At 58.9% G+C, this 24,233-nt stretch overlaps 2 protein-coding genes across 2 annotated transcripts in view; both read right to left on the minus strand.

Moving 5' to 3' along the window:
- Positions 1-397: 397 nt before the first annotated feature.
- CNGB1 (cyclic nucleotide gated channel subunit beta 1) overlaps positions 398-24,233 on the minus strand; it is a gene marked incomplete at its 3' end in the record, with an annotated part of 29,975 nt that continues 6,139 nt past the window's right edge. Inside the window, exons 11-32 of the mRNA XM_082005632.1 lie at positions 23,662-23,836; positions 21,969-21,999; positions 21,007-21,125; positions 18,832-18,955; positions 18,493-18,535; positions 16,193-16,328; positions 10,603-10,701; positions 9,483-9,640; positions 9,145-9,324; positions 8,556-8,764; positions 7,634-7,684; positions 7,464-7,550; positions 7,089-7,153; positions 6,561-6,683; positions 5,530-5,671; positions 5,126-5,285; positions 4,406-4,503; positions 4,237-4,320; positions 3,713-3,831; positions 2,951-3,097; positions 2,331-2,517; positions 398-613 (exon numbers count right to left, since the gene is read on the minus strand). Of these exons, the coding sequence (XP_081861758.1) occupies positions 398-613; positions 2,331-2,517; positions 2,951-3,097; positions 3,713-3,831; positions 4,237-4,320; positions 4,406-4,503; positions 5,126-5,285; positions 5,530-5,671; positions 6,561-6,683; positions 7,089-7,153; positions 7,464-7,550; positions 7,634-7,684; positions 8,556-8,764; positions 9,145-9,324; positions 9,483-9,640; positions 10,603-10,701; positions 16,193-16,328; positions 18,493-18,535; positions 18,832-18,955; positions 21,007-21,125; positions 21,969-21,999; positions 23,662-23,836 (2,753 nt within the window). The remainder of the gene's footprint in view (positions 614-2,330; positions 2,518-2,950; positions 3,098-3,712; positions 3,832-4,236; positions 4,321-4,405; positions 4,504-5,125; positions 5,286-5,529; positions 5,672-6,560; positions 6,684-7,088; positions 7,154-7,463; positions 7,551-7,633; positions 7,685-8,555; positions 8,765-9,144; positions 9,325-9,482; positions 9,641-10,602; positions 10,702-16,192; positions 16,329-18,492; positions 18,536-18,831; positions 18,956-21,006; positions 21,126-21,968; positions 22,000-23,661; positions 23,837-24,233) is intronic.
- Positions 21,351-21,698, minus strand: LOC309409672 (uncharacterized protein; the record flags this gene model as incomplete). Its single annotated transcript, XM_082005871.1, has 1 exon — positions 21,351-21,698. A coding segment is annotated over one exon (348 nt), but the record flags the coding sequence as incomplete, so codon positions are not given.

A 24,233-nucleotide genomic window follows, 5' to 3' on the forward strand; every position in this document is an offset into this window, starting at 1 on the left:
TTTTTCCTGGCCAAGCGGTGACTCAGCTGTCAGAGGCGAATAACTCGTTATCTGAACGCTCGTTAACCACCCAGAGCCATAAAAAGCCATTTCTTCAGGGCTCCCTCTCCATAGGGCTGGATCTCGAAGCCGGCCCGAGATTGAGCGGGCACGTTCATAAAGACGCTTAATAAAAATAGATCTCCAGCGCGCGGAAACCTCGTACGGTTCTGGGTCCTGTGGCAGAGGGTTTTATCGACAGCGGGTGAAGGTCTAGGCAGAAAAGAAAGGCAGATCCTACCCGCAGCACGTAGCGAAGCCTACAGCCACTGCGCGGAAACGACGCGGTTAACGGCGAAGAGCTTCTACCCCCGGCGTTTGCCTCACTCCTACTCCTGCCCCGGGACCTGCTTGTTTTTCATTTCTCTTCTTTTTCTTCTCCTTCTTCCCCCGAAGTCTCAGCGGCGAGGATTTCTCCGTCCGCTCGTGCCGCAGAAATCACACGAACGGTGACCAAACTGTCAGAAGACTTGGAGGATATTTCTTCTCCCAGGTGGGTGGGTGCTTCGCGGGAGGTGGCGGGCGATCTCCGGTGCGCTGGTGATTTCGGTGGGATCGGACTGGAACTGGAACCCTACAATAAACAAACAAACAAACAAAGAAATCAACCAACCTTAGGAGACCCTTGTCCGTCAACCCCAACCGTGGCATCCGCGCCGCGCAAGCCGGGCAGGCGTTGCGCCGCGCCGGACCTCATCGTCAGCATCGCCGCCAAAGGGGACCGCGGCGAGAAGGGCGGCGGGATTCTATCCCGCGCGTCTCGAGAGAGACGCGCACGGGGACGGCCGCGACGAAGCCTTCTCCTGCTCTTGCTTTGCTCCTGGAGCATCCGGAGGGGTTCGTCTCGGCAAACGCCTGGCAGACGTGGTGTTGTGAGGGAGTGCCAAAGCCTTCCTTAGAGAGGAGCCTCGGGAGCCTCACCGACGGCCGTGCCATGGAGAGGGATGTCCTCCTAACGGGGTCCCACTAACCCCGTTAGCGGGGTTAGCTCCTAATCCGCGCACCCTCCAGCGACGGGTCTTGTCGCCGCCGCCGCTCCTGCCCTTAGCTGGTTATTAACCCGTGGCGAGCGCCGCGCGGCGCGAAGGGCGGCAGGAATGCAGTGACGCTCCGCGTCCCCCCGGACGTTTGCCGAGGCTCAAGGTCACCGCGCGCTCCCTTATCAGCGGCGCTTTCACCTCCCCTCGCGCGCCCAGATGCGACACGCCGCGTAGCTCCGTGCTGGTCTGCACGGAGGCACGAGCTTTGTTACGAGTTCAGCAGGAACACTGGGAAGGGGAAAAGAAAAGGGGAGAAAAGAAAAGGGGGGAAAGGGGGAAAGGGAAAAAAAGAAAAGGGGAAAAAAAGAAAAGGGAACAAGGGGGGGAAGGGGGAAAGAGGGGAAAAGGGAGGAAAAAAGAAAAGGGGAAAAGAAAAGGGAAAAAAAGAAAAGGGAAAAAGGGGAAAAAAAGAAAGGGGAAAAAAAGAAAAGGGAAACAAGAAAAGGGGAAACAAGAAACGGGGGAGAAGGGGGGAGAAGGGGGGAGAAGGGGGGAGAAGGGGGGAGAAGGGGGGAGAAGGGGGGAGAAGGGGGAAAAAGGGGGAAGAAGGGGGGAGAAGGGGGGAGAAGGGGGGAGAAGGGGGGAGAAGGGGGGAGAAGGGGGAAGAAGGGGGAAGAAGGGGGGAAGAAGGGGGAAGAAGGGGGAAGAAGGGGGGAAAAGGGGGGAAAAAGAAGTGGAAAAAGAAAAGAAAAAGGGAAAAAAGAAAAGGAAAAGAGAAAAGGAAAAAGAAAATGGAAAAAAAAAGCAAAAAGAAAAGGGAAAAAAAATAAAAGGGAAAAAAAAAAAAAAAAGAGCAGGGCCATTTTCTTTTTCAGTTACTCGTGATAAAAAAGCCGAGGTGACTTCACCGCAGCTCGTGCGGGGCCGGCGGCTGGCCCCTCTGCCCCAGCCACGCCGCGAAAGCTTGGCGGGCGCTGGCTGCGCCGTGCCGGCGTCACCCTCCGTGCCGCAGCTCGCCGATGAGCCACGAGTCGGTGCGGCACGGAAGAGGCGTTCACCGCTGGCTGCATCTCCATAGAATATCTACCTATATATCCAGAAACCAGGCTCAGGCTTAGCGCAGCTGGGCGACAAGTCAACGTATTTCCCTTTGCAAAACGAACCCCCCGCGGGACGACGCGCGGCCGGACCCCCGCGACCCGAGCTCGCGCCTTTCGGGCGCCGTCGCGACGCCCCGCGAAGCCGCTCCGGGAGGGCGGTGACTCGGCACCCAAGGGAGCAAAGCCACGTTGCCGTCCTCCCCGCGCCGACCTGCGTCGCCCGCGTCGCCTTCAGCCTCCACCGCAGCCGCGCCAGCGGCCCTTTGCCCCCCGTCCTCCCCGCGGCGGCCAGGGCAGCCTGGAAGAGCTTCGGGGTGTCGGCTTTTGGGGGGATGATCAGCGGGTCTCCGGGTGCTCCTTTCTCATCCTTGGGCTTATCGTTGCTTTTCAGCATTTTCCTGCAGCACGGGAAAAGGAGGGAGGATTTCAGCCCGGGGGCTGTTATAGTAGCCGGGTTTTATGACGCGGAAAAATCGGGTTTTAAAAGGACAGGGACTTTTTACACCTTGGGAAGGACAGCACACCGAAGGCGACGCCAAAAACCGCGTCGTTTTAACAGATTTAACAAAAAGCGGGTGTTTTAACAGATTTTTCAAAGCAGGGCGCTTGTGGCCGCGGCCGTTCCCCAGCTGCGCCCTTCCCTCAGCGGCGAGGCTCCGCGGCAAGCGCCGGCGCCCGCGGTGCCCGGCTGCCCCGCGGCGACGCGTGCCTAACGCCCGGCGGCTGCAGCGGCAGCTTTCCCGCGGAGGGAGATCTCCCCCGCGACCTTGAAACCCGACCTCCGCTCTTTCTAAGACCCCGCGGGAGAGGAAGCAGCGGCCCCGCGCGCACTTGGCCTTCTTGCGCAGCAGCTTGTGCGACTCCGGGTAATGCACCAAAATCTCGTTCAAGTCCTTCTTGTCCAAAATGAAGAGGTTAGCGAAGCCGTGAGCGACGACGTTTGCCGTTCGGCGATTTCCCCCTCCCGCCGCCAGCAAGCTGCGAGACACGGAGCGAGACGTTAGTGCCGCCGTTGATGGGCTCCGCACGACATCTCTAATTTAAAGTCCCCCTTTTCCCATCCCGTCCCCTCATCTCCCTCTTTCAGAGTTTAATTTTTACTCCCGATGACATTTTCCCAAGCCCAGTTTTGAAAGAACGCTGGGAAACGTTGGCATGGAGCGCTCCGCAAAAAAAGGGTTTGCCTGTCTGAAAGTTTAAATGCTGCGTTTTACGCCCAATCTCGTGTCCGCTGAGCTGGAGGGAGCAAACTCCGTCGTTGCGTTACGGGTGGGTACGGGACTTTACACGCCCACGAAACGGGCGGGTTAATGGCTGTTTTAGCGAAACACCTTTTCGTATTCGTTCTCCCACCCCTCCCTATACCTCCGCTCCTTGTCACTGGCTCCCCGGGGGGAAAACAGCGCGATGACAAAAACAGCCGAAAAGCTCCGAGAAAAAAAACGTAATTTGCGCCGCCGGCGCTGCCCGGCGTTCGCGGCGCTCGATCACAAAGGGGAATTGGGGTGTTGCCCACCTCCCCACCTCCCACCCTCCTCGCCCAGAGCCTGCGAGCTGGATTTCCCCGGGGTTCCCCGGCAACGCTTCGCTCACCTTATTTCTCCGAAGACGGATCCGGCTTTCAGAGTCACCAGCACAGTTTTGCCATCGGGTCCCCCCAGCACCTGCACTTGTCCCGCCTGGATAATGTACATCTCGCGGCCGATCTCCCCCTGCGGTGAAGATGGGTGCTGTGTGGGGTGCCCCGAAACAGGGAGCCCTTACGGATGCCCTAACCTGCACCTTGCTGGAAACCCCCTCTCCAAGCTCGCCAAACACTCTGTCCTGCGGGTGCTCCCCTCCCCCAGCATCCTCATCTAACCCTCCGGAAGTTTCCTCCGGCTCCGCAGGCTCTTCCCCGCTCTCCTGCTGTTCGTGGCTGCAGCAGAAGAGGTCAGTCTTTGCCCAAGACCAGCTGCAACCGAGGAGGTTTTTCCTCTGAATTCCGCCCCCCTCGCCCCACGAAGCGGCTCGATGCCACGGTGATGGGCCAGGCCTGGCTTTCCCCGCTCCGCGCCGCTCCCAGTGCCCTGCGGAGCCCGGCCGCGGCACGGGAGGCCGCCTGGGCGTCTCATTACCTTCTTGCACACGTAGTCGTTAGGCAGGTAGACCACCGATCTGAGCCGCTTCAGCATGTCGAAGATCAACTGCCTGTCGCAGCCCTGAGCCGAAACGGAGCCGACAGCGCCCTTAGCCCGCGCCGGCACGCCGGGCTGCGCCAGCCAGGACCTGCGCTGCGGGGGGTACCTGGAAGAGGGCCACTTTGCTCACGATGTTGTAGTTGACGTCGATGGCAATGTCCAGCCTCATCTTGTCCGGCAGCTGCACCAGCAGCTCTGACTCGTCTGCGAGACAAAAGCAGAAAACGGGCCGTTTCCCGCGCTCGACCCGAGAGCGTGCCCGCGGCGTGGCAGGGGGAAAGCAGCCCGCGTTTTGCCGGCGGAGGGCAAGGGAAGGGTGCCCATCGCCCGGAAGGGTCCCCGCCAGCCCCTGCGCACCCGGCAACCCGCGGGTCCAAAGGCGCCGGGCGCCGGAGGGGCCGCCCGTCGCGTTGCCCCTGCGCCGACGGCTCTCGGGGACAGACCGGTGTGGCCAGGCCAGCACCCCCTCGGCCAGGGGAGCGGGCGCGGGGGGCCTGCCGGAGGATTTACTGGTACAGGCAGCTAACGGGTTTGCTGTCGGGACACGCTCTGGCCGGCCATTGCCCCCCGCTGCCCCCTCCCCAGGGACCAGCGGGTGGGATGCTGGACTTGGCGCGGCATGAGCGACGCCGGGTCACCACGGCGCTGTGACCCAGGCGCAGCCTATGTACTCTATAGGTGGGCAAACAAGCCCGTACAGCGAAGAGTAAAATAAGCCACCTCCGAAACCGGGGGGCTACTCGACAGTAACATTCCGGCTCTACGGAGCAACCGCAGTAAGACGCGTGCGGCGCAAGTGTTGACCCTCGGAGCGGCTGGATCTCACCTAGCATGCCTTGCGAATGCCACGTGTACTCGTACCACGTTTTCACCCGGTTCTGAACAGTTTTGGGGATTTTGTAGGAGTTCATGTATTTAATGGTACTGTCCATGCAGCTCCGGTAGTAGGTTTGCCCCGCGGTAGCGGCGCCGACCACGTCTCTCATCTGCGTGGGAGGAAGGGGTGGAAGAGACGTTTTAATCGCTGCCACTTAACTCATCACACAGGTTAAGCAGTCCAGAGCGCGTACACCGAGCCGTGACGGTATCTGCCAAACCCTTTCTGCCTTCCGCTGATGCCGAGCGGGTCCTCAACGCGGGAAAAACCAACCCGGAGATACAAACCTATGGACCAACCCCACGGAAACCTTCCCCACCCGCGGCTGGGAACCCCGCGGGGCTCCTGCTCACCTGCCCTATCATGACGGAGAAAGCAAAGACGCCCGTGAAGTAGTTCAGCAGCTGGAAGACGATCTCGAAGAGCGTCTTGGGGTCCGGCAGGCCCCCGATGGTGATGAGGGTTTTGACTGCCCAGTAGTAGCAGCGGATGTAGCTGGGGAGAAAAAGAGGCGGCAGCTTCGGAGGCGTTGCCGCGGTGAAGGCTTGGTTCACCCCGCGGTACCAAGCTGACATCCTTTGGCCACGGCAAGCCAGGGCCCGCTGAGAGTAATTATGGGTGGTGAAGAGAAAATTAAGGGGCGGCAGACGCCCCGCTGCACCCGCGGGTGCTTCTGGAAGTGCTACGGGAGCGGGGGGGGGACACACGTTGGGACCCTCCAGAAACTTCCTTGCAGGAGGCTCAGCTACTCTGCCTACTCCCATTTTCTGCTTCTTTCAGCCCCGCTACCGTAAACCAGCAACTTATTTTCAGCAACATTTACGCTTTAGAAATAGTCGGGGGGGGGGGGCAGAAAAAAGGGTTTATGAGCAAATTGTTGGCGTGGGAGTCGGGAGGTGTCAAGTGAATTCTTGATTCGCTCATCTTGGGCACTCCCTGGGATGTTATCGTTACACTCACGGGGAGATACGGGTATGTATATCACACAGAATGACTATATAGCAGCGACGTGAACCGGGGGAGCCCGGCGCTCCAAGAGTAGGCAACGCCAGCACTGAGGCTGCTGGGGTGACAGCCGCTCGTGGCGAGCGGAAGCAGGGCTGACACCGCCATCCCAGCCTTGTTTCCCGGCACCACGTCCCCAGTTTTTCGGCTTCCCCACCTGCGTCGCCTCCCGTCGCAGCCCAGCCGCAGCCTCGTCGTCCTGCAGCGCCGTCCGTTACCGCGCATCCCGTCCCTCCCGTCCCCGTCGTCTTCTCCTGGCACCCCCGACCCTTCGCTTCAGGGGGGTTTTATGAACCCAGCTGCATCCTAACACCTCTCCTCTTGCTCCAGCTCGTCACGGCAAGCTGTGCTACGCCAGGACCCAAGTCCTGGCTTGTACCTGTTTCCTTCCCCGTCATAGACCCAGGAGGTAGAGCCCAGTCCTTCGTAGGCTGATGCCCAGTAATAGAGGCAGGAGTTCACGTGCAAGCTGTACAGTAAATAGGCAGTGGTCCGAATCACTCTGCAAAAATAAAAAATTAAAAAAAAAAACCCAAAAAATGGAGAGAGCGAGAGAGCAGGAGGGGAGGCGATACCGCGTCTGCTGGGAGAAACACCTCGGATCCCCCCCGCGGCATCACGGGGAGCTTCGAAGCGATGAGCCCAGAGCCGACCGCGGAGGTCCGGCCAACGCGGGAACCGCAGAGCGCCCAGCCGCGCGTCCCAGCCGCAGCCCCCCGCCTCCGGAAAAGGGACGGAAAAAGCAGCTTGTCCGCCGGGGGCTCCTCCTCAGCGCCGGCACCCCCGTCCCTGCTGGGTCCGGGGCGAGGCGACCCTTCCCGCCGGGACCCCCGCGTCCCGCCCGCGGCAGCCGGAGAATAAACCAGAAACGCGGAACGCGCGGCGCGGCCCCGCGCCTGGCCCTCACCTGTAGACGTACGCCTTGCTCAGGAGGGCTTCCAGGCGGCCGTTGAACTCGAAGAAGGCCGGGTACTGGGAGAGGAGGGGAAGCCGCGTGCTCCAGCTTCCCGCAGCCCCCGCCGGCAGTCGCGCCCCCGTAAAACGCCGCTCGAACCGCCGCGGACAAACCCGGCTCCCTTCCCCTCAAACGCGAGCGCGCGCGAGGACCCAGACGAAGCGTGTGACCCCCGCAGAGCCCTCGGGAGAAGACCACCCGTCCGTCTCCCAGCCCCCTCGCCATCGCCGACCAGCCTGGCGAGCCCCGGCCCGTCCCAGCCGGCGCGGGATTCCTCCGCGCCCGCCGCCAGCGGTCGCCCGCCCGACGGCGTGGGCGCCGACCCACCTTCAGACAGCGAGGAAAACGCAGGAGCGGGTTGACGCCGACTCTGAAGTAGAAGAGATCCAGGGGCAGGAGGCACACCACATCCATCTGAAGCCCGTACAGAGAGAGGAACCTCAGCGGGGACCTGCTGAGGTTCCTCTCTCAGACGGGCGAACGCGACGACGTCGAACCTTAAAGCGTCGCGACCGCAGGTAGTTCTCTTTCATGGCCTTGCGATCCGTCTGGTTGGGAAGAGGAGGGAGAGAGAGATAGAAGACCGGTCATTGCTTGCAGAAAGGAAAGCGGCGGCCGACACGGTCCTGCCCGGCTTCCCTCTCCTGCACCACAACAGCGAGGACGCTTCCCCCGTGCCTGCGGAGGGGAGCGCGGCGAGAGGAGCAGGAGCAGAGGCGGCCGCACGCCGTCTTCCCGTGCTGCCGTGGGACATCCCCCCGCGCGTCCTGCGTCCCAGAGAAACCGCCTCGCGGTGCGAGCAAGGCAAAAATCAGGCTTCACGGGAGAAAGCTCCCCGTCTGAGCGCTTGCGTGGGCGACGGGAAGGCTGTACCCTCAAGGTTTTATTTTCCACGGCTTATTTAATGGGATACGGGAACGGAACCGAGGGCTTCCACTGACCTCAGGCGCGTGACCTAGGCATTTGGATTGCAATCGTTTTTGTCATGCTGCTAGCGCGTTCTGCCTAGCTGCGCCCCCGAAAATTAAACCCGGGGCTCGTCACGCCGTCCGCTGACGGCTAGCGGCGTACGGCCGCCCCGCGGCTGGTTGGCATCCGCCGCGCCCCGCCACCACGGAGCGGCACCCTCCGAGCATCTCCACCCGGCACGGAGCACACGCCTTCGAGGTGGGCTGGTATCGACCTTAGGGAAAAAAGACAAAAAAACCGCCGAAAAGACCGCCAGCGTATCCGCCGCGCGGCGGCGGCGGCGATGCGCGCGGTCCTTCGAGGGCGGAGACGGCCGCAGCGGTGGTGGGGCAGCTCGGAGAGCTCGGTTCGGAGGTCGGTGACCGGCACCATCCACGCCGCGGGGGCGGCGGGGACGGGAGGTCGCCGCGGCTGGTCCCTCGCGGCGGGATGCGGCGCGCCGCCACTCACTATTACGTCTCCCCCCCGGACGAACTGCAGCCGCGTCTGAAAGACGACGATGTCCAGCAGGTAGATGAGGTCGCAGAGGTAGTCGACGAGCAGCCAGCAGTGGATGTTTGCCGGCGTCTGGTAGGGGAAAGCCCAGCGGACGGGGATGAGCCAGCAGTTCCAGTTCCAGGCCACCACGACGACGAACAGCCACAGCACGTACGTCAGGTCTGCGCGCAGGGAACCGCACCGCCGTCGGCCGGGCGCGCGCGGCCCTCGCCCGCGCGAAACCGCCGCGCAAAGGGGTTTTCATCCCCGCCCCGAGCGCGAGGAGGAAACCTGCGGGAGATCTTTTATCGACAGCGTAACAGCAAGGGCTAAGGAAGGAGCTGGGCTCCTGTGGGGCGTCCACAGGGACAGCGGATTTTTCTTTTCTGATTTTTATTTCAGCTGTGGGCTGTCCACAGCACAGGGGCAGCCTTTGCCCAGCAAAAAGCCTGGGAAAAGCTGAGGGTTTCATCTCGGACCCCCTCTCCCCTCCTCACCCCCTCTCCTCCGGTCCCACCAGCTTGCCCCCAGCCTGGGCTCGCGGCCGTGCTCCGTCACTCACCGGTGAGGGGGTCGATGCTGCCGGGGAACCGGTAGTTTTTCAGGCGGTCCACCCAGGGCCGGCGCTTGAAGGCGCAGCACAGCATCTCGCAGTAGTGCTCGTCCCCCGACGGCTTGTCCCCCTCCGGCTCCCCTCCCGCGGGAGGCTCCGGTGCTGCCGCAGGCGCCGGCTTGGCCGGGGCTGGGAGAGGCCACGCAGTTATTTCAAAAGGCAGAAAAACTCCTTGCTGTAATTTGCTTTACGGTCTTTAAATTGCCCGTAAAGCAGCTGTCTCCCTGAAAAACACAGCCTGTGTGGGGACCCACCGGTTAAACGCTCCCAGCCCCACTTGAACTCACATGCCGTAGGGCTCTCGTCATCCGAGGTGCCGTCGGGGTCGGTCAGCTTCTCCTTCACCTTCTCGGTCCTCTCTCTGAAGAGCCTCACCAGCTCCTGCAGCCGGCTGTTGACGGTGGCACTGCTCAGGCTGGCGGCTGAGCCGGCGCGCTCGGGCGGGCTGCGAGGAGACCGTCGGGCACTTCACCCGGGCGGGAAAGCCCGAGGGCAGCTTCACCACCCATTTTTTAACCTACGGGATCCTTTATTTGGATAGTCTTTATTTGGCTATTGTGTAATCAGAAGAACACAAGTTAAGGTGGTTTCGGTAAAATACCGTCCAGCAGCGCCAGCCTGAGCCTCATCCTTGCCCTGGGGTGCGGAACGCCCTCAGAGGGACTCGGGAAGCACCGCAATCCCAGGCTGGGCCGCGTGTGCTTGGGAGAAGACGGCTGGGGAAGAACTATGGGGTGAAAGTGTGCACCTATCCCCCGGGTTTCTAAACTAGAGCGTCTCTTTTTAGCCTCTTTGAGGGATTCAGGCCGGGATGCGTCGCCTCGCACGCCTGAGGAGCGTCACCACGAGGGAGGACAGAAACCAGCTCGGCTGCTGTAGCTCCAAGGCTGGCTCCAGTTGTGGTAACTGGCACCACGATTTCTGCCCGGGAAGAAGGCAAAATGCTCCACGAGGTGGAGGTGCAGACCCCCCCCCCCCCAAATCTTTGCTTCCCAGGAAGGGCAGCCCCCTCCGAGGCTGGGAAGCCGGGACGCGGGGCGCGTGATGCGCAGCCGGTGCTCACTCCCTACGCGGAAGGAAAGGGTTATTTCTCCGCAATCGGTTAAAACAAGGTGTCCCCCGTAGAGCTGGAGCGTATGGAGACCAAAGGCGCATCTTCTCCGTGGTTAAACCTAAGTCTGCAGGAGAACGTGTCTGTCTGGCTACGGGGAGAACACGAGAGCAGTTTCCGCTGCGGGGAGCGTCGTGATGGTTGGTTTTGGAGCAGCTCTAGACCCGCTGTGTGCGGGGCTCCCTCGCCCTTTGGTGGCCCAGCACGTCCAGGATCTTTGCTATCTCCACCCGAGCCCCGGGACCCGCGCCCCCGGGAGCTCGGCGCATCCGGAGCCCCTCGGTCCCGCCACGCACCTTTCCCTCCGCGCCTCGTCCCAGCCTCGCGGTGCTCGGGCGGGCGGCTGGCTCGCTGGTCCCTTGCCCCGGCCATCCTCCGGGGCCAGCGGCTTCCTCCTGTGGACACAAACGCAGGAGGAGATCGGAAGACGAAGACGACAATCGTGGCAAAAATCTGGACCGGTTTGAAAACCTGCAGCCAAGTCCAGCCGAGCCCACCCTCACCCGTGAGCAAGCCCACAAAACGCCTGCATCGATGGCCCAATGGCCTCTTGCTCTGGAAGGGGGACCCGGCAGAGCCGGTATTGCCGTCCCCCCTCTTCGCCTGTGGCGTGGGTCCCCCCAGGCCACAGAGTTCAAGGTGGTCACCCTCCGCCTACACGCGAAGCTCCGTGCGTCAGCATCCGTCTGGGAAAAAAAATGCCTCTTTTTGCTTCAGATTGGTGAATGCCCTTGGAGAGACATAAAAGGAGATGAAGGTCCCCAGGAAGGCTGTAAATCCAGAGGTGCAGGAAACACCCTTTGCTGTTCTGTGGTGCCTGTAGCTCACTCGTGTGCTAAGCAGAGACATGAGAAGGAGCAAGAGCCACCCAAAAAGCAACACAACTTCAGCGGATTTTGGAAACTGGTGGGTGAAGGGCTCGGAGGGAAGCTGTGATGTTACGTTCAGGCCCGTGGAGAACTTCATATATGCGCAACCCTAAGTCCAAAACCCTGGCAGGTCTAGAATTTTCTCAGTCATCCATGGAAGAAAAGGGAACCCATGTGATAATCCCCTGGTAAACATTTGGTCTTTTGATACAGTCCGGCTGCAAGGGATGTTTTTTGGGACAGGACCTCCAGCCTGCTGGTCAGAATGGCACTAAACCCCAGATTTTTTTCCACTGATGCATGAAGACTTCAAACTACAACTACTACAATATGAGGTGACCGAAGAGACGCATAGCTAGCGAAGAGCAGTGCGTGTAGACCAAATGATAAGGTGTCCCCTCAGCCTCCTCTTCTCCAGACTGAACAACCCCAGTTCCCTCAGCCGCTCCTCTTGTGCTCCTGACCCCTCACCAGCTCCATTTACCTTCTCTGGACACGCTCCAGCACCTCAACATCCTTCTTGCAGTGAGGGGCCCAACACTGAACACAGGATTCAAGGTGCGGCCTCACCAGTGCCGAGTACAGGGGCACGATCCCTGCCCTGCTCCTGCTGGCCGCACTAGTGCTGATACAGGCCAGGATGCTGTTGGCCGCCTTGGCCACCTGGGCACACTGCTGGCTCATGTTCAGCCGGCTGTCAACCAGCACTCCCAGGTCCTTTTCTGCTGGGCAGCTCTCCAGCCACTCCTCCCCAAGCCTGTAGCGTTGTGTGGGGTTGTTGTGACCCAAGTGCAGGACCCAGCACTTGGCCTTGTTTAACCTCATACAACTGACCTCAGCCCATCGATGCAGCCTGTCCAGATCCCTCTGCAGAGCCCTCCTACCCTCCAGCAGATCAACACTCCCACCCAGCTTGGTGGCATCTGCAAACTTACTGAGGGAGCACTCGACCCCCTCATCCAGATCCTTGATAGAGAGATTAGGCAGAACTGGCCCCAGTGCTGAGCCCTGGGGAACACCACTTGTGACCGGCCACCAGCTGGATTTAACTCCGGTCACCACAACTCGGGCCCAGCCGTCCAGCCAGCTTTTTACCTACCCAAGAATACGCCTGTCCAAGCCATGAGCCGCCAGTTTCTCCAGGAGAATGCCATGGGAAATGGCATCAAAGGCTTTACTAAAGTCTAAGTAGACAACATCCACAGCCTTTCGCTCATCCACTAAGCGGGTCACCTTGTCATGGAAGGAGATCAGATTAGCCAAGCCTTTCATAAACCCATGCTGACTGGGCCGGATCACTTGGTTGTCCTTTATGTGCCCTGTGATGGCACTCGAGACGATCTGCTCCATAACCTTCCCCAGCACTGAGGTCAGACTGACAGTCCTGTAGTTCCCCAGATCCTCCTTCTGGCCCTTCCTGTAGATGGGCATCACATCTGCTAACCTCCAGTCAACTGCGATCTTCCCGGATAGCCAGGACTGCTGATAAACGACGGAAAGTGGCCTGGTGAGCACTTCTGACGGCTTCCTCGGTACCCTTGGATGGATCCTTTCTGGCCCCACACGCTTGTGTGCGTCTAAGTGGTGTAGCAGATCACTAACCATTTCCCCTTGGATTATGGGGGCTTCATTCTGCTCCTCCTCCCTGGCCGCAGCTCAGGGGGCTGAGTACTGGGAGAACAACTGGTCTTACTATTAAAGACTGAGGCAAAGAAGGTATGAAGTACCTCAGCCTTTTCCTCATCCTTTGTCACCATCTTAATCTCCCCTCTTGTAGTTTAAAACTGTTAACCCTTGTCCTGTCGCTACTGCTAAACAGTCTGTCCCATCTTTCCTATCAGCCCCTCTCAGCCCTGGCAGCTGCACTAAGGTCTCCCCGGACCCTTCTCTGCTCCAGGCTGAGCCCCCCCAGCTCTCCCAGCCTGTCCTCCCAGCAGAGCTGTTCCAGCCCTCGGAGCGTTGCTGGGGCCTCCTCTGGCCCCGCTCCAGCAGGTCCGTGTCTCTCCCGTGCCGAGGGCTCCAGAGCTGGATGCAGCCCTGCAGGGGGGTCTCCCCAGAGCGGGGCAGAGGGGCAGGATCCCCTCCCTCGCCCTGCTGGCCACGCGGCTTTGGGGGCAGCCCAGGACACGGGTGGCTTCTGGGCTGCGAGCGCATGTTGCCGGCTCATGTCCGGCTTTTCACCCACCACGACCCCCAAGTGCTTCTCCATGGGGCTGCTCTCCATCCCTTCACCCCCCGCCTGTGCTGATACCGGGGGTTGCCCCGACCCAGGTGCCGGACCCTGCACTTGGCCTTGTTGAACCTCATGAAGTTCACACGGGCCCATTCCTCGAGCTTGTCCAGGTCCCTCTGGATGGCATCCCGTCCCTCGGGCATGTTGACCGCACCACTCAGCTTGGTGTCACCTGCAAACTTGCTGAGGGTGCACTCGATCCCACTGACCATGTCATTGTTGAAGATATTAAACAGTCCTGGTCCCAAAACGCGCTCCTGAGGGACACCACTTGTCACCGATCTCCATCTGGACATTGAGCCGTTGACCACTACCCTCCCAACCAATTCCTCATCCACCCAACAGGCCACCCATCAAATCCATCTCTCTAGTTTAGAGAGGAGGATGTGGGGGACCCTGTCAAAGGCCTTACAGAAGTCCAGATCGACGACATTGGTCGCTCTTCCCTTGTCCACTGGTGTGGTCACTCCATCCTAGAAGGCCACTGGGTTGGTCAGGCAGGACCTGCCCTTGCTGAAGCCACGCTGGCTGTCTCGAATCACTTCCCTGTCCTCCGTGTGCATTAGCAGAGCTTCTAGGAGGATCTGTTCCAGGATCTTCCCAGGCACAGAGGGTGAGGCTGACGGGTCGGTAGTTCCCAGAGTCCTCCTTGCTCCCTTTTCCAAAATGGGTGCCATGTTTCCCTTTTTCCAGTCTCCAGGGACTTCCCCTGACTGCCAGGACTTTCCAAATATCACGGAGAGTGGCTTGGCAACTACAATTCCCTCAGGACTCTGGGATGCATCTCGTCAGGTCCCAGAGACTTGTGCATGTTCAAGTTCCTCAGGTGGTCTCGAACCTGATTTTCTCTTACAGCAGGAGGGACTTTGCTCCTCCAGTCCCCGTCTTGCAGGCCACCCCCTCGAGCGGTGTGGGAAGTCATTTAGTCCAACCCCCCTGCCATGGGCAGAGACATCTTCCATTAGATCATGTTGCTCAAAGCCCCGTCCAACCTGACCTTCGACACTTCCAGGAACGGGGCATCCACAACTTCTCCGGGCAACCTCTTCCAGGTGTCTCACAACCCTTTTGTTTCGGTTGAAAACAACCTTGTCCCTTGTCCTGTCACTACAGACCCTGCTAAAAAGTCCTTCTCCATCTTTCTTAGAAGCTTCCCCTTACGTATTAAAAGGCTGCAATAAGGTCTGGATAAAAGACTTGATAAAAGGTGACGGTGGGGACAGAATTGCACGTAGATAAGTGGATCTAAAAAAAAAAACCTTAAGTTTGTGCCTTTGGGCTGCTGGATCCTGAGACTCCAAAGAGGCCTAAAACGTGCTGGAACGCACGACGTGGGCGTTAATCCGAATTGTTGTCCGTTTTCTACGTGGGTTGAAAAAAGGCACGAGAGGAAGCCGAGCGCCTCGACCCTGATTCAAAGAGGGATGAAGGTCTGCAGCAACGTCACGCATCCCAGGGAGAGGGGAGTTACACGGCCTCGTCTGCCGTGCCAGGAGAGAAGGACGAACCTAAGCTTCCAATGTTCTCGTGACGGGGAATAATCGCAAAGAATGAGGCCAATTTTGGGAATTATCCCATTTACAAGAACGGAGAGAGCTTGGGTCAGGCGCCCAAGCGGAGGCACCCCGTGCCTTTTGGGGGACCTCCCAGATGCTGCTGAAGAGGGAGGCGCAGAAAAGCCTCCGCACCCCACCGGGGAGAGCCGGGACAGGCGCACGGCGCCGGCACGGCGAGAGCGGCCGCGGGGACCGGACGACGTGGACTTTTCTGCCTCAGAAAAATAAGCCTGTCCTGTTCACTGACCGGAGGGAGAAAAACGCGTCCCGAGCAGCGACTGCCGAAGGCTGATCCCGGGCGCTCCGGTGACGAGCTTCTCGTCAGAGGAAAATCTTCCTCGCCAGGCTAATAGAAAAAAGGCAGCGAGACTCCGCAGGCTTTAAATCACTGGCCTCTTAACGCGGTCAGCATGTGCACTGCAGCTGTTTCGTATGGCTCCTTGGGCTCTGCTTTCCCAGTTTAATCCCAGCTCAACAGCCTGGATTACAGCCGTTTTAGTTTCAATTCCTCCAGGAGCTTGTTTACTGAAAGATCCAAACTATTATTAAGTGAGGATGGATGTAACACCTGGTTTGCAGCACAGAAAAACACACTTGGGTTTTTATTTTTAATCCTTTTCAAGAATGAGCCTCAAAAAAACCCAACAACCAAAAAACCATCAGCTTCCTCCAGCCTCAATGTTAAAGCTCAGTTTTAATCCTCCCCCTCTCCGAGCATCCTTCATCCAAAGGCGCGAAGCCGGGGGGAGAGGCTGCAAACCCCTCCAGCAAAAACACAAGAAGAAAATTGTTGGGTTTTAGGATCAATACCCACAACCAGCACACAGAAACACACACACCCCCCGGCTCTGAATTTGGGAGCGCAGGGGCTTGCGTCAACAGACAAATGGGATCTGACCACGACCTGGGGCGCGGGCCCATCTCCAGGAGGATGTACAGACAGGGATGTCCCCATCCCCCAAAAGCTTTGAATAAAAATTCAACCGCTTAATTAAAAAAATGCAAACAAGGGGCGAGGCTTTTGCCATCCCCCCCGCCTTGCGCGGGAGCGACGCCCGGCACGCGCACGTCGCCCGGCACGCGCACGTCGCCCGGCTCGCCATCCCAGCCTGCCGGAAACGGGCTGCTCCGTACGGTTGAATAAATTTCCCTCTACCGGCACCGTCACGGGGGGGGGCGGTGGGCGAGACCCCCAGGAGCCGGGGAGCGCACCGGGGCAGAGCCGTACCTGGGGGACGCCGGTGCCGCGCCGGGCACTGCCAGCATGCGGGGAGCGGCGGCGGGCGCCGGTAAGCGGGTACCCTCATTCTCCGCAGCATCGCCTCCGCCGTCTGCACCCTCGATGTCCACGGTGGGGTCATCACCTGGCCCGCGGAGAAGGACAATAATCGCAGGTGAGAGGGGCGCAGGGCCCGGCCCCGTCGCCTCCGTGGAGCTGCCCCGGAGCCCCCCAGCCCGCTGGAAGGACTCTCCTTTTCCCTCCTCGCCCGGCATTCCTTTCTCCTAACAGTTTAGAGCGTTTCTTTCTCTTTTTTTTGCCAGTTTTTAACACTAGAAGACGTGCCACCTGCTCCCCTTCTGCTTCCCCCCCACTGCCCCGCAGCGATTGCGACTGCTCCACGCGAGCGTCGGGTCCCCGCGGTTTGGAAAACGACGGAGCGGGGGATTACCAGCCGCGGGCGTCGCGCCGGAACCCAGGCATTCCAGCTGCAAACCTGCCTCCCAGGGTCTGGAAAATCCCCTGGGTCTTCCGAACGTGAACGCACGGATCCCGCGAACTCCAGATTACACAAGCGTTTGCTTTTCACGCAGAAGGCGGCACTATTTAAATAAGCCCTTCCAGCCTCTCCTTTTTGCGGAGGTAAAAAGTGCTGCCTGCCACAAGCGAGGGGAGAAGCAGGAAGGTCGGAGGTTGGCGGCGGGTAGGGAGAGATGCCGGTCGCCCAAGGGCATGGGAAAGGGCAAGGAAATGGGGCGAGGGGTTATCTTCTTCGCCAGACCCCACCGCCCAGGCTGGGAAGCGGCATTCCTTTCCTCAGCTACGTAACAAAACGCGATCCATCCCTGCAGGTTTCCCCCTAAGGGGAGTTCTCACGCGTCCGTAAGAGCCCGGTGTCTCCCCTCCTGTCCTGCGCTGATGTGGGACCAGCGGACGAGAGAGGGGCTCAACGAAATCACCGAGAAAAAGCCCCTTTGGGTTGCAGTTAAAGCCCGACCGTGCGTAAGAAAAAGCAGCGGAACTGGGCTCACTCGTGCAAAGCAAAGGAAAGCAAAGCCGCAGCGACATCGTTGGTACTTCTTGGGTTGAAAGGCAGAAAAACTGTGAACACCAAACATCCATCTCACCGTCCCCTTCGTACGAGCGGGCTGCATGAGTGCTAAGGAGAAAACTGTGCGCGGCGGGTATTTAACCCTCTGCCTGCAGGTCCTCTGGGAGAGTTTTTGGCCGAAGCGGGTCAAAACGTAGAGCACATCATTTACAGGTACGTGCAAACGCTCTTTAGGGGTCAGCTAAAAAAGGCACGTAGTGATGAGGCGGAAGCAGAAAAAACATGAATTTTGTTCCTCAGCCTCTGTGCTGCAACACGAAGCACGCTTTTATTTTTTTATTTATTTATTGCCCTACCCCCCCCCCCCCCAAAAAAAAAGCGACAAGAAGTGACTACTCCGGGAGTACCACCTCGCCCCCCCCTCCTTAAGCCCATCGTCGAAGCCGACGCCTCCGATACCTAAGGGGGATCGCTCCTCGTCGCAAAAATTGGGGTGGACAACTCCAGCCTTCGGCTTGCTGGCGGCAGGGAGGGGGACGCGGGCGGCAGCAGGGGCTCGGCGGCTGGGGACGTTGGGGAGCTGCTCTAGCGGGTCGCGGCCGGGAGGGGAAGCGTCCCCGCCACCGAGCGGCTTGTCGTGCGCCGGCCGGTCTAGCTCGACGCCTCGGGCGCGGGCGGACACGCTGCTCGGCGCCGAGGTGCTTTCAAGCAAAGGGCAAGGCATCTGAAGCTGCAACAAAACACAGGACGGTTTGAGACGGGACGGCCGCGTCGGCGCCGGGGGGGCGGGGGGGGCAGCGCTGCCGGGGTTCCCGCTGCCGCAGCGGGGGCGAGCGTCCCACCGGGTCCTGCTCTAGCGTGGCTGCAGGGTCGGGGTGCTCTGCAGGGCCGACCCGTTGCCTCCCCAGAGCTTATATTAAAATGCACTTTATGCCACCAGTCGTTCCCCAAATTGAGCAAAGCGGTCGAGAAAATCCTTTTTATCGCGCCCGCGTTCTCCAGCTGAAGGAGAAACTCCTATTCCATCGCTTAACCACCAAGGCTTAAGTAAGTAAGCGTAAGCGCCGGCCTTTCAGAGCTGGCTCCAGCTGATGGCAATATCAGTGCCACCGTTTCCACGGAACGCTTGAAGCCGGCGAAAAGCCCCGGCTGCCCGCGCTGCAGGAAACTCCGCGGCCAGACAAGAAGCTGCATTTTCCCCGTCGCGCTGCCTGCTTTGGTCCAGCCTAATTTCACGCTACGCCCCCGTGCATCCTACCTTCGGCATCGGTTTCAGCTGCTTCAGCTCTCTCCTCTTCCACCTTCAAAACAAACGCAAAAAAAAAAAAGCCATTTTCCAGGAGAAAAAGCCCTGCTCCGGCGGTAAAAGAGCAGCCTTCGCAGCCCGCCTGGGTGCCCCACGTCCCCCGAGCATTCGCCCGCCTCTCGGCTTGTTGTTTTTAGGGTGAACGCACCCCTCCCTCGGTGCACCCCCCCCCCCGCCCCGGTCCCTGCCCCTCGCCCAGGGCGCTGCGTGCCCCCCCCCCCCCTCGGAGCGGCTCCGCGCCCGGCAGCCGCGGCGCGATGCGGGGCCCCGGGGCCGGGCGCGGTGCCGTACCCGCGCGGGAGCGCCTTCGAGGTCGCTCGTCTCGGCTCCTTCCCGCTGCTCCAGCCTGAGGGCCTCCCCGGCGAAGACGACCTCATCCGCGCCCGCGGCGAGAGGCGGCGCCCGGGGCCGGGGTCTGCATGGGGCAAAGCAAGCGGAGAGGGTGGGCGTGCTGCGGGCGGGGGGACGGCGTCGGCGGGGACGATGCCCGGCTCTTTCCAGTTTTGGGGAGCGCTGCTCCGTCTGCAGCAAGCCCCCTAGGCAGGCGAACAATCTTAGTTCAATACGTTGTGTTAAAGCAGTGTTAAAAAAATTTAAAAAAAAAAAAAAAAAATCGCCGCTTAGGTTAGAAGGGATTTGGAAAAAATACTGTGTGGGAAACCAGGTGAGGGGTGCGTAAATAATGCAGGGCACTGCACATGCGTAAGCAAAAAAGGCATACGCAGAAAGGTACAGGCAGTATGTCTCTCCTGCTGTGCATAATAATTTCTCAGATAATTAAAATTTGCCAGATAAAAAGCTGAGAGGCTAATTTCCAGGCAGGGCTGCCCCACAAGCACCAAACGGATCCCACGTTTGCCCCTGCAAGACACCACCAGGACACAGAATTCCCATTTTCCTTCAAGCAGCAAGCTCGGGCCTCAGCTCCCCCATTCGGACAAAAGGGGCTCACAAGATCGATTTTAAGGGTTTAATACAACTTTACAACTAGGAAAAAAAAAAAAATCCTCATCATGTTGCTCTGTGCACTGATCTCTCAATTTGCTCTTTCCTGGCGAGAGACACAAAGCAAAGGTTTGGGATAATGAAAAAAAAATTTACAACAGCTAAATGCATGAAAATTGAAAAACCACCTTTCTGCATCCTTGGCAGGTCCTAAGCCAGAAGATTTATGTAACAAGCAGTAGGTGCTTTTTCTCTTTTATCTCCTCGTCTTGACAAACTGTTCTTTTCCAAGGTCTATGTAAAATTATTTTTAATAATTTCCTCCCCGCTTAATTTTTTTGTAATTAGGCTCCCTCCAAATGCAATTGCAAGTCTTTTCATCCTGATCTAGAAAACCCGTCGGCGTCTCTCTTTTCCCACAGACAAAGCACGTACAGATTGAAGGGTGAAGCAGCATCTCATTCACTCAACAACTGAAGCTCAAGTTTTCGTAGCGGAGCTCCAGGAACAGGTTTCGATGAAATAAAGAGATATTTAACACTGAATAACCATTCCTCCTGAAAATCTAGCTACTTCAGAGGAATTAACAGAGAATAATGTTGTAGCACTAGGAAATAAATGCCTAAACGTTTATCTCATGTCAGAGCAAAGCACTAGACCAAGCAGAAAGATTTTTTCTAAATACCATCCAGACCAAAGGCATCACCTGCCGCAGCTGAAAATAACCCGGCGATTTTCTACAACGGGAAAAAACGTAAAATTATACCTACTTGTGTTAAGTAGCATTCGCAGGAACAACACGTAATCCTGTCTTTAAATTCATCTCTGTAACACTCACGATAATCCCGACCGCCCTGCATTAGCGGGTGTGGTCTTAAATAACGTGGACCGTTATTTAAATTATATTATATATTATATATGGATATGGCCACTCCCAGCTCCCGACGAAGGCACAAGCCGGGGCTGCGGTTGCTACGGGTGGCTGCGATGGAGATGGAGCGCGTGTCGCCAGGAGACACTCGCCTGTCACCAGGTGCCGCGTCAGCAGCGAGCCCGGGGGGAGCCGGCTTGTGAGAGCGTCCGTCCCGCCCCGACGCAGCCCTCCCCGACGACACAGCCCCCTCCAACGACGCGTCCCCCCCCAACGACGCGTCCCCCTCCCCAACGACGTGTTCCCCCCCAACGACGTGTTCCCCCCCAACGACGCGTCCTCCCCAAGGACATGTCCTTCCCCAACGATGCGTTCCTCCCCAATGACATGTCCCTCCCCAACGATGCGTTCCTCCCCAACAACGTGTCCCTCCCCAACAACGCGTCCCCCTCCCCAACAACGCGCCCCCTCCCCAACGACGCGCCCCCCTCCCCAAAGCAGCCCGGCCAGGCTGGGGAGCTCCGCTCTGCCACGAGGAGCTCGCTCGTCCGCGGGTGTTTCAGCCTCTCCGGCTTGTGAACACAGCTGAAACAACAACTGCCTTCACGCGCCTTTCCAACAAAGGCGTAAAGACAAGAGGAGCCACTCACCCCACACTCTCTTCCACTTCCTCCTCCTTCTTCTCCTCTTCCTCTTTCTCCTCCTCCTCCTCCTCTTCCTCTTTCTCCTTCTCCTCTTCCTCTTTCTCCTCCTCCTCCTTCTCCTCTTCCTCTTTCTCCTTCTCCTCTTCCTCTTTCTCCTTCTCCTCTTCCTCTTTCTCTTCCTCCTTCCCCTCTTCCTCTTTCTCTTCCTCCTTCCCCTCTTCCTCTTTCTCCTCTTCCTTCCCTCCTTCCTCTTTCTCTTCCTCCTTCCCCTCTTCCTCTTTCTCCTCTTCCTTCCCCTCTTCCTCTTTCTCCTCTTCCTTCCCCTCTTCCTCTTTCTCCCCTTCCTCTTTCTCTTCCTCCTTCTCCTTCTCCTCTTCCTTCCCCCCTTCCTCTTTCTCTTCCTCCTCCTTCTCCTCTTCCTCTTTCTCTTCCTCCTCCTTCTCCTCTTCCTCTTTCTCTTCCTCTTCCTTCCCCTCTTCCTCTTTCTCCTCCTCTTCCTCCTCTTCCTCCTCCTCTTCCTCCTCTTCCTCCTTCTCCTTCTCCTCTTCCTTCCCCCCTTCCTCTTTCTCCTCCTCCTTCTCCTCTTCCTCTTTCTCCTCTTCCTTCTCCTCTTCCTCTTTCTCTTCCTCCTCCTTCTCCTCTTCCTCTTTCTCTTCCTCCTCCTTCTCCTCTTCCTCTTTCTCCTCTTCCTTCTCCTCTTCCTCTTTCTCTTCCTCCTCCTTCTCCTCTTCCTCTTTCTCTTCCTCCTCCTTCTCCTCTTCCTCTTTCTCCTCTTCCTTCCCCCCTTCCTCTTTCTCCTCCTCCTTCTCCTCCTCCTCCTCCTCTTCCTCCTCCTCTTCCTCCTCTTTCCTCTCCTCTTTCTCTTCCTCCTCTTTCCTCTCCTCTTTCTCTTCCTCCTCTTTCCTCTCCTCTTTCTCTTCCTCCTCTTTCCTCTCCTCTTTCTCCTCTTCTTCCTCTTCCTCCTCCTCCTCAGCAGCACTCAGGGAGCACAACCACAGCCTGGGGAGGAGAAACTCATTAGGTGAAATGAAAAAAAGTACGTCTGAACTTCACAAGCGGAGCACTGCCAGTCTCTGCACCCCCTTTGGCCAGAGATGCTCGCCCTCCGTTCCCCAGCCAACATCCTGGGGGGGGACACACTCAGCAGGCTGGGAGGAAGAGCGGGAAAAGTTTGGGAATGCCAAACCAGACTCCTTGAGCCTTCAAATTCCCCTTACGGCACAGGGAGAGGATGTGCTTAGGGGTCACTCGTTGCTGATTTTGACCAAAACGTCCCTGCTCATGAAACCCACCCTGCAGGACAGGATGTGCGTGCTGCCCCCAGCTTCTCAGGCTTGTATACCGAGGTGGGAAAAAAATCTGAAAAAAAATTTTTATAACACATCCAGTGTTTTATGGCTGAGCAGATGAGAGCTCTGCTGAGCGAACGTGGCTCTGGGCATCGCTCGTGCTTAGCACGGTCGAGCATCACCGTGTTGGCGACAACCATTTCCAACTGTCCTGACAGCTTGACGCGTAGTTGATGGGAACGAGGCACAAACCCTCTTGCCTTAAGGCCAAAATCTACTTGTGGGAAGCCTAAAACAACTCATCCTTCAGCTGTCCTCTGCAGGGCAACGTGAAGTACTGCATTCATGGCTCTGCCACCGCCTTCCCCAACCCAAATCTCAACGCCAAAGGAAAAGCAGTTTGCTCAAACGCCTTTTGGGTCCTTCTGGTGCCCCCGTCTTTGGAAACGGGCACCGTGGCTGCCCGCTGCCAGCTCCACCACTGGCAAGGAGGGATGCCCAGTCCTGTGTGAACCTCATGAGGTTCAACAAGGCCAAGTGCAGGGTCTGGCACCTGGGTCGGCGCAACCCCCGGTATCAGCACAGGCTGGGGGTGAAGGGATGGAGAGCAGCCCCATGGAGAAGGACTTGGGGGTCCTGGTGGGTGAAAAGCCGGACATGAGCCGGCAACATGCGCTCGCAGCCCAGAAGCCACCCGTGTCCTGGGCTGCCCCCAAAGCCGCGTGGCCAGCAGGGCGAGGGAGGGGATCCTGCCCCTCTGCCCCGCTCTGGGGAGACCCCCCTGCAGTGCTGCATCCAGCTCTGGAGCCCTCGGCACGGGAGAGACACGGACCTGCTGGAGCGGAGCCAGAGGAGGCCCCAGCAACGCTCCGAGGGCTGGAACAGCTCTGCTGGGAGGACAGGCTGGGAGAGCTGGGGGGGCTCAGCCTGGAGCAGAGAAGGCTCCGGGGAGACCTTAGTGCAGCTGCCAGGACTGAGAGGGGCTGATAGGAAAGATGGGACAGACTGTTTAGCAGGGCCTGTAGCGACAGGACAAGGGGTGATGGTTTTAAACTAAATGAGGGGAGATTTCAACTGGATGTAAGGAAGAAATTTCTCCCAATGAGGGTGGTGAACCCCCAGCCCAGGTTGCCCAGAGAGGTGGTCGATGCCCCATCCCTGGAAACATCCCAGATGAGGCTGGACGGGGCTCTGAGCAACCTGCTCCGGTTGAAGATGTCCCTGCTCATGGCAGGAGGGTTGGAGTAGATGGCCTTGAAAAGTCCCTTCCCACCCAAAGATTCTATGATTCTATGCTCGTCCTCTCCCATGGCCACCATGGTGGCCAGAGAGCGCGCGTTGCTGCCCATCAGCAGCATCTCCCTTCTCCTACCTATTTTCTTCTTCCTGAGGTTCCTCCTGTATGGGGGGAAGGGGACGAACATCTGCCACCGGCTCAGCCTCACGACCCCAGGCCATCATCTCACACGCGGCTTCGTTAATCCAGTCGTCATCGATCTCTTCCATGACAAGGTCGGTCTCCTCAGGTTCCTCAGGGACGATACGAACTGAAACGGGAATAGGGAAAGGGAGGGGATGAAGCGAGAGTGGCACATGGTCAAGAAGCCGGGAGTCGGACCGGGGCAGATCCCGCGTTTCGGCTGCTCGACGCCGAGGTACGGACCACCTGGCCCACCTCCAGGCCACATTCCGGCTCTCCTCGCCAACAGCAGCGGCTGTACGCAGAGCCCAAAGCCTTTCCCTTAGCCAACCCCAAGCGAAACAGCGCCGGCACAGCCCGAGGTTTTGCAGACCAAGACCCACGTTGCAACGCCCCGAGCGCGCCGCCGCGTCCGCTCCCGAATGCGTCCCCGGCCACAGCCTGGGGAGCATCCCGCGCGCCCCGCCGCTTCCCAGCATCACCGGGGGAAAACCCACGGCACGTTCCTGGGGAGGCTGTTGGAC

The sequence above is a fragment of the Phaethon aethereus genome, assembly GCF_964289735.1.
Source record: "Phaethon aethereus genome assembly, chromosome: 13".
NCBI classification, from domain to species: domain Eukaryota; kingdom Metazoa; phylum Chordata; class Aves; order Phaethontiformes; family Phaethontidae; genus Phaethon; species Phaethon aethereus.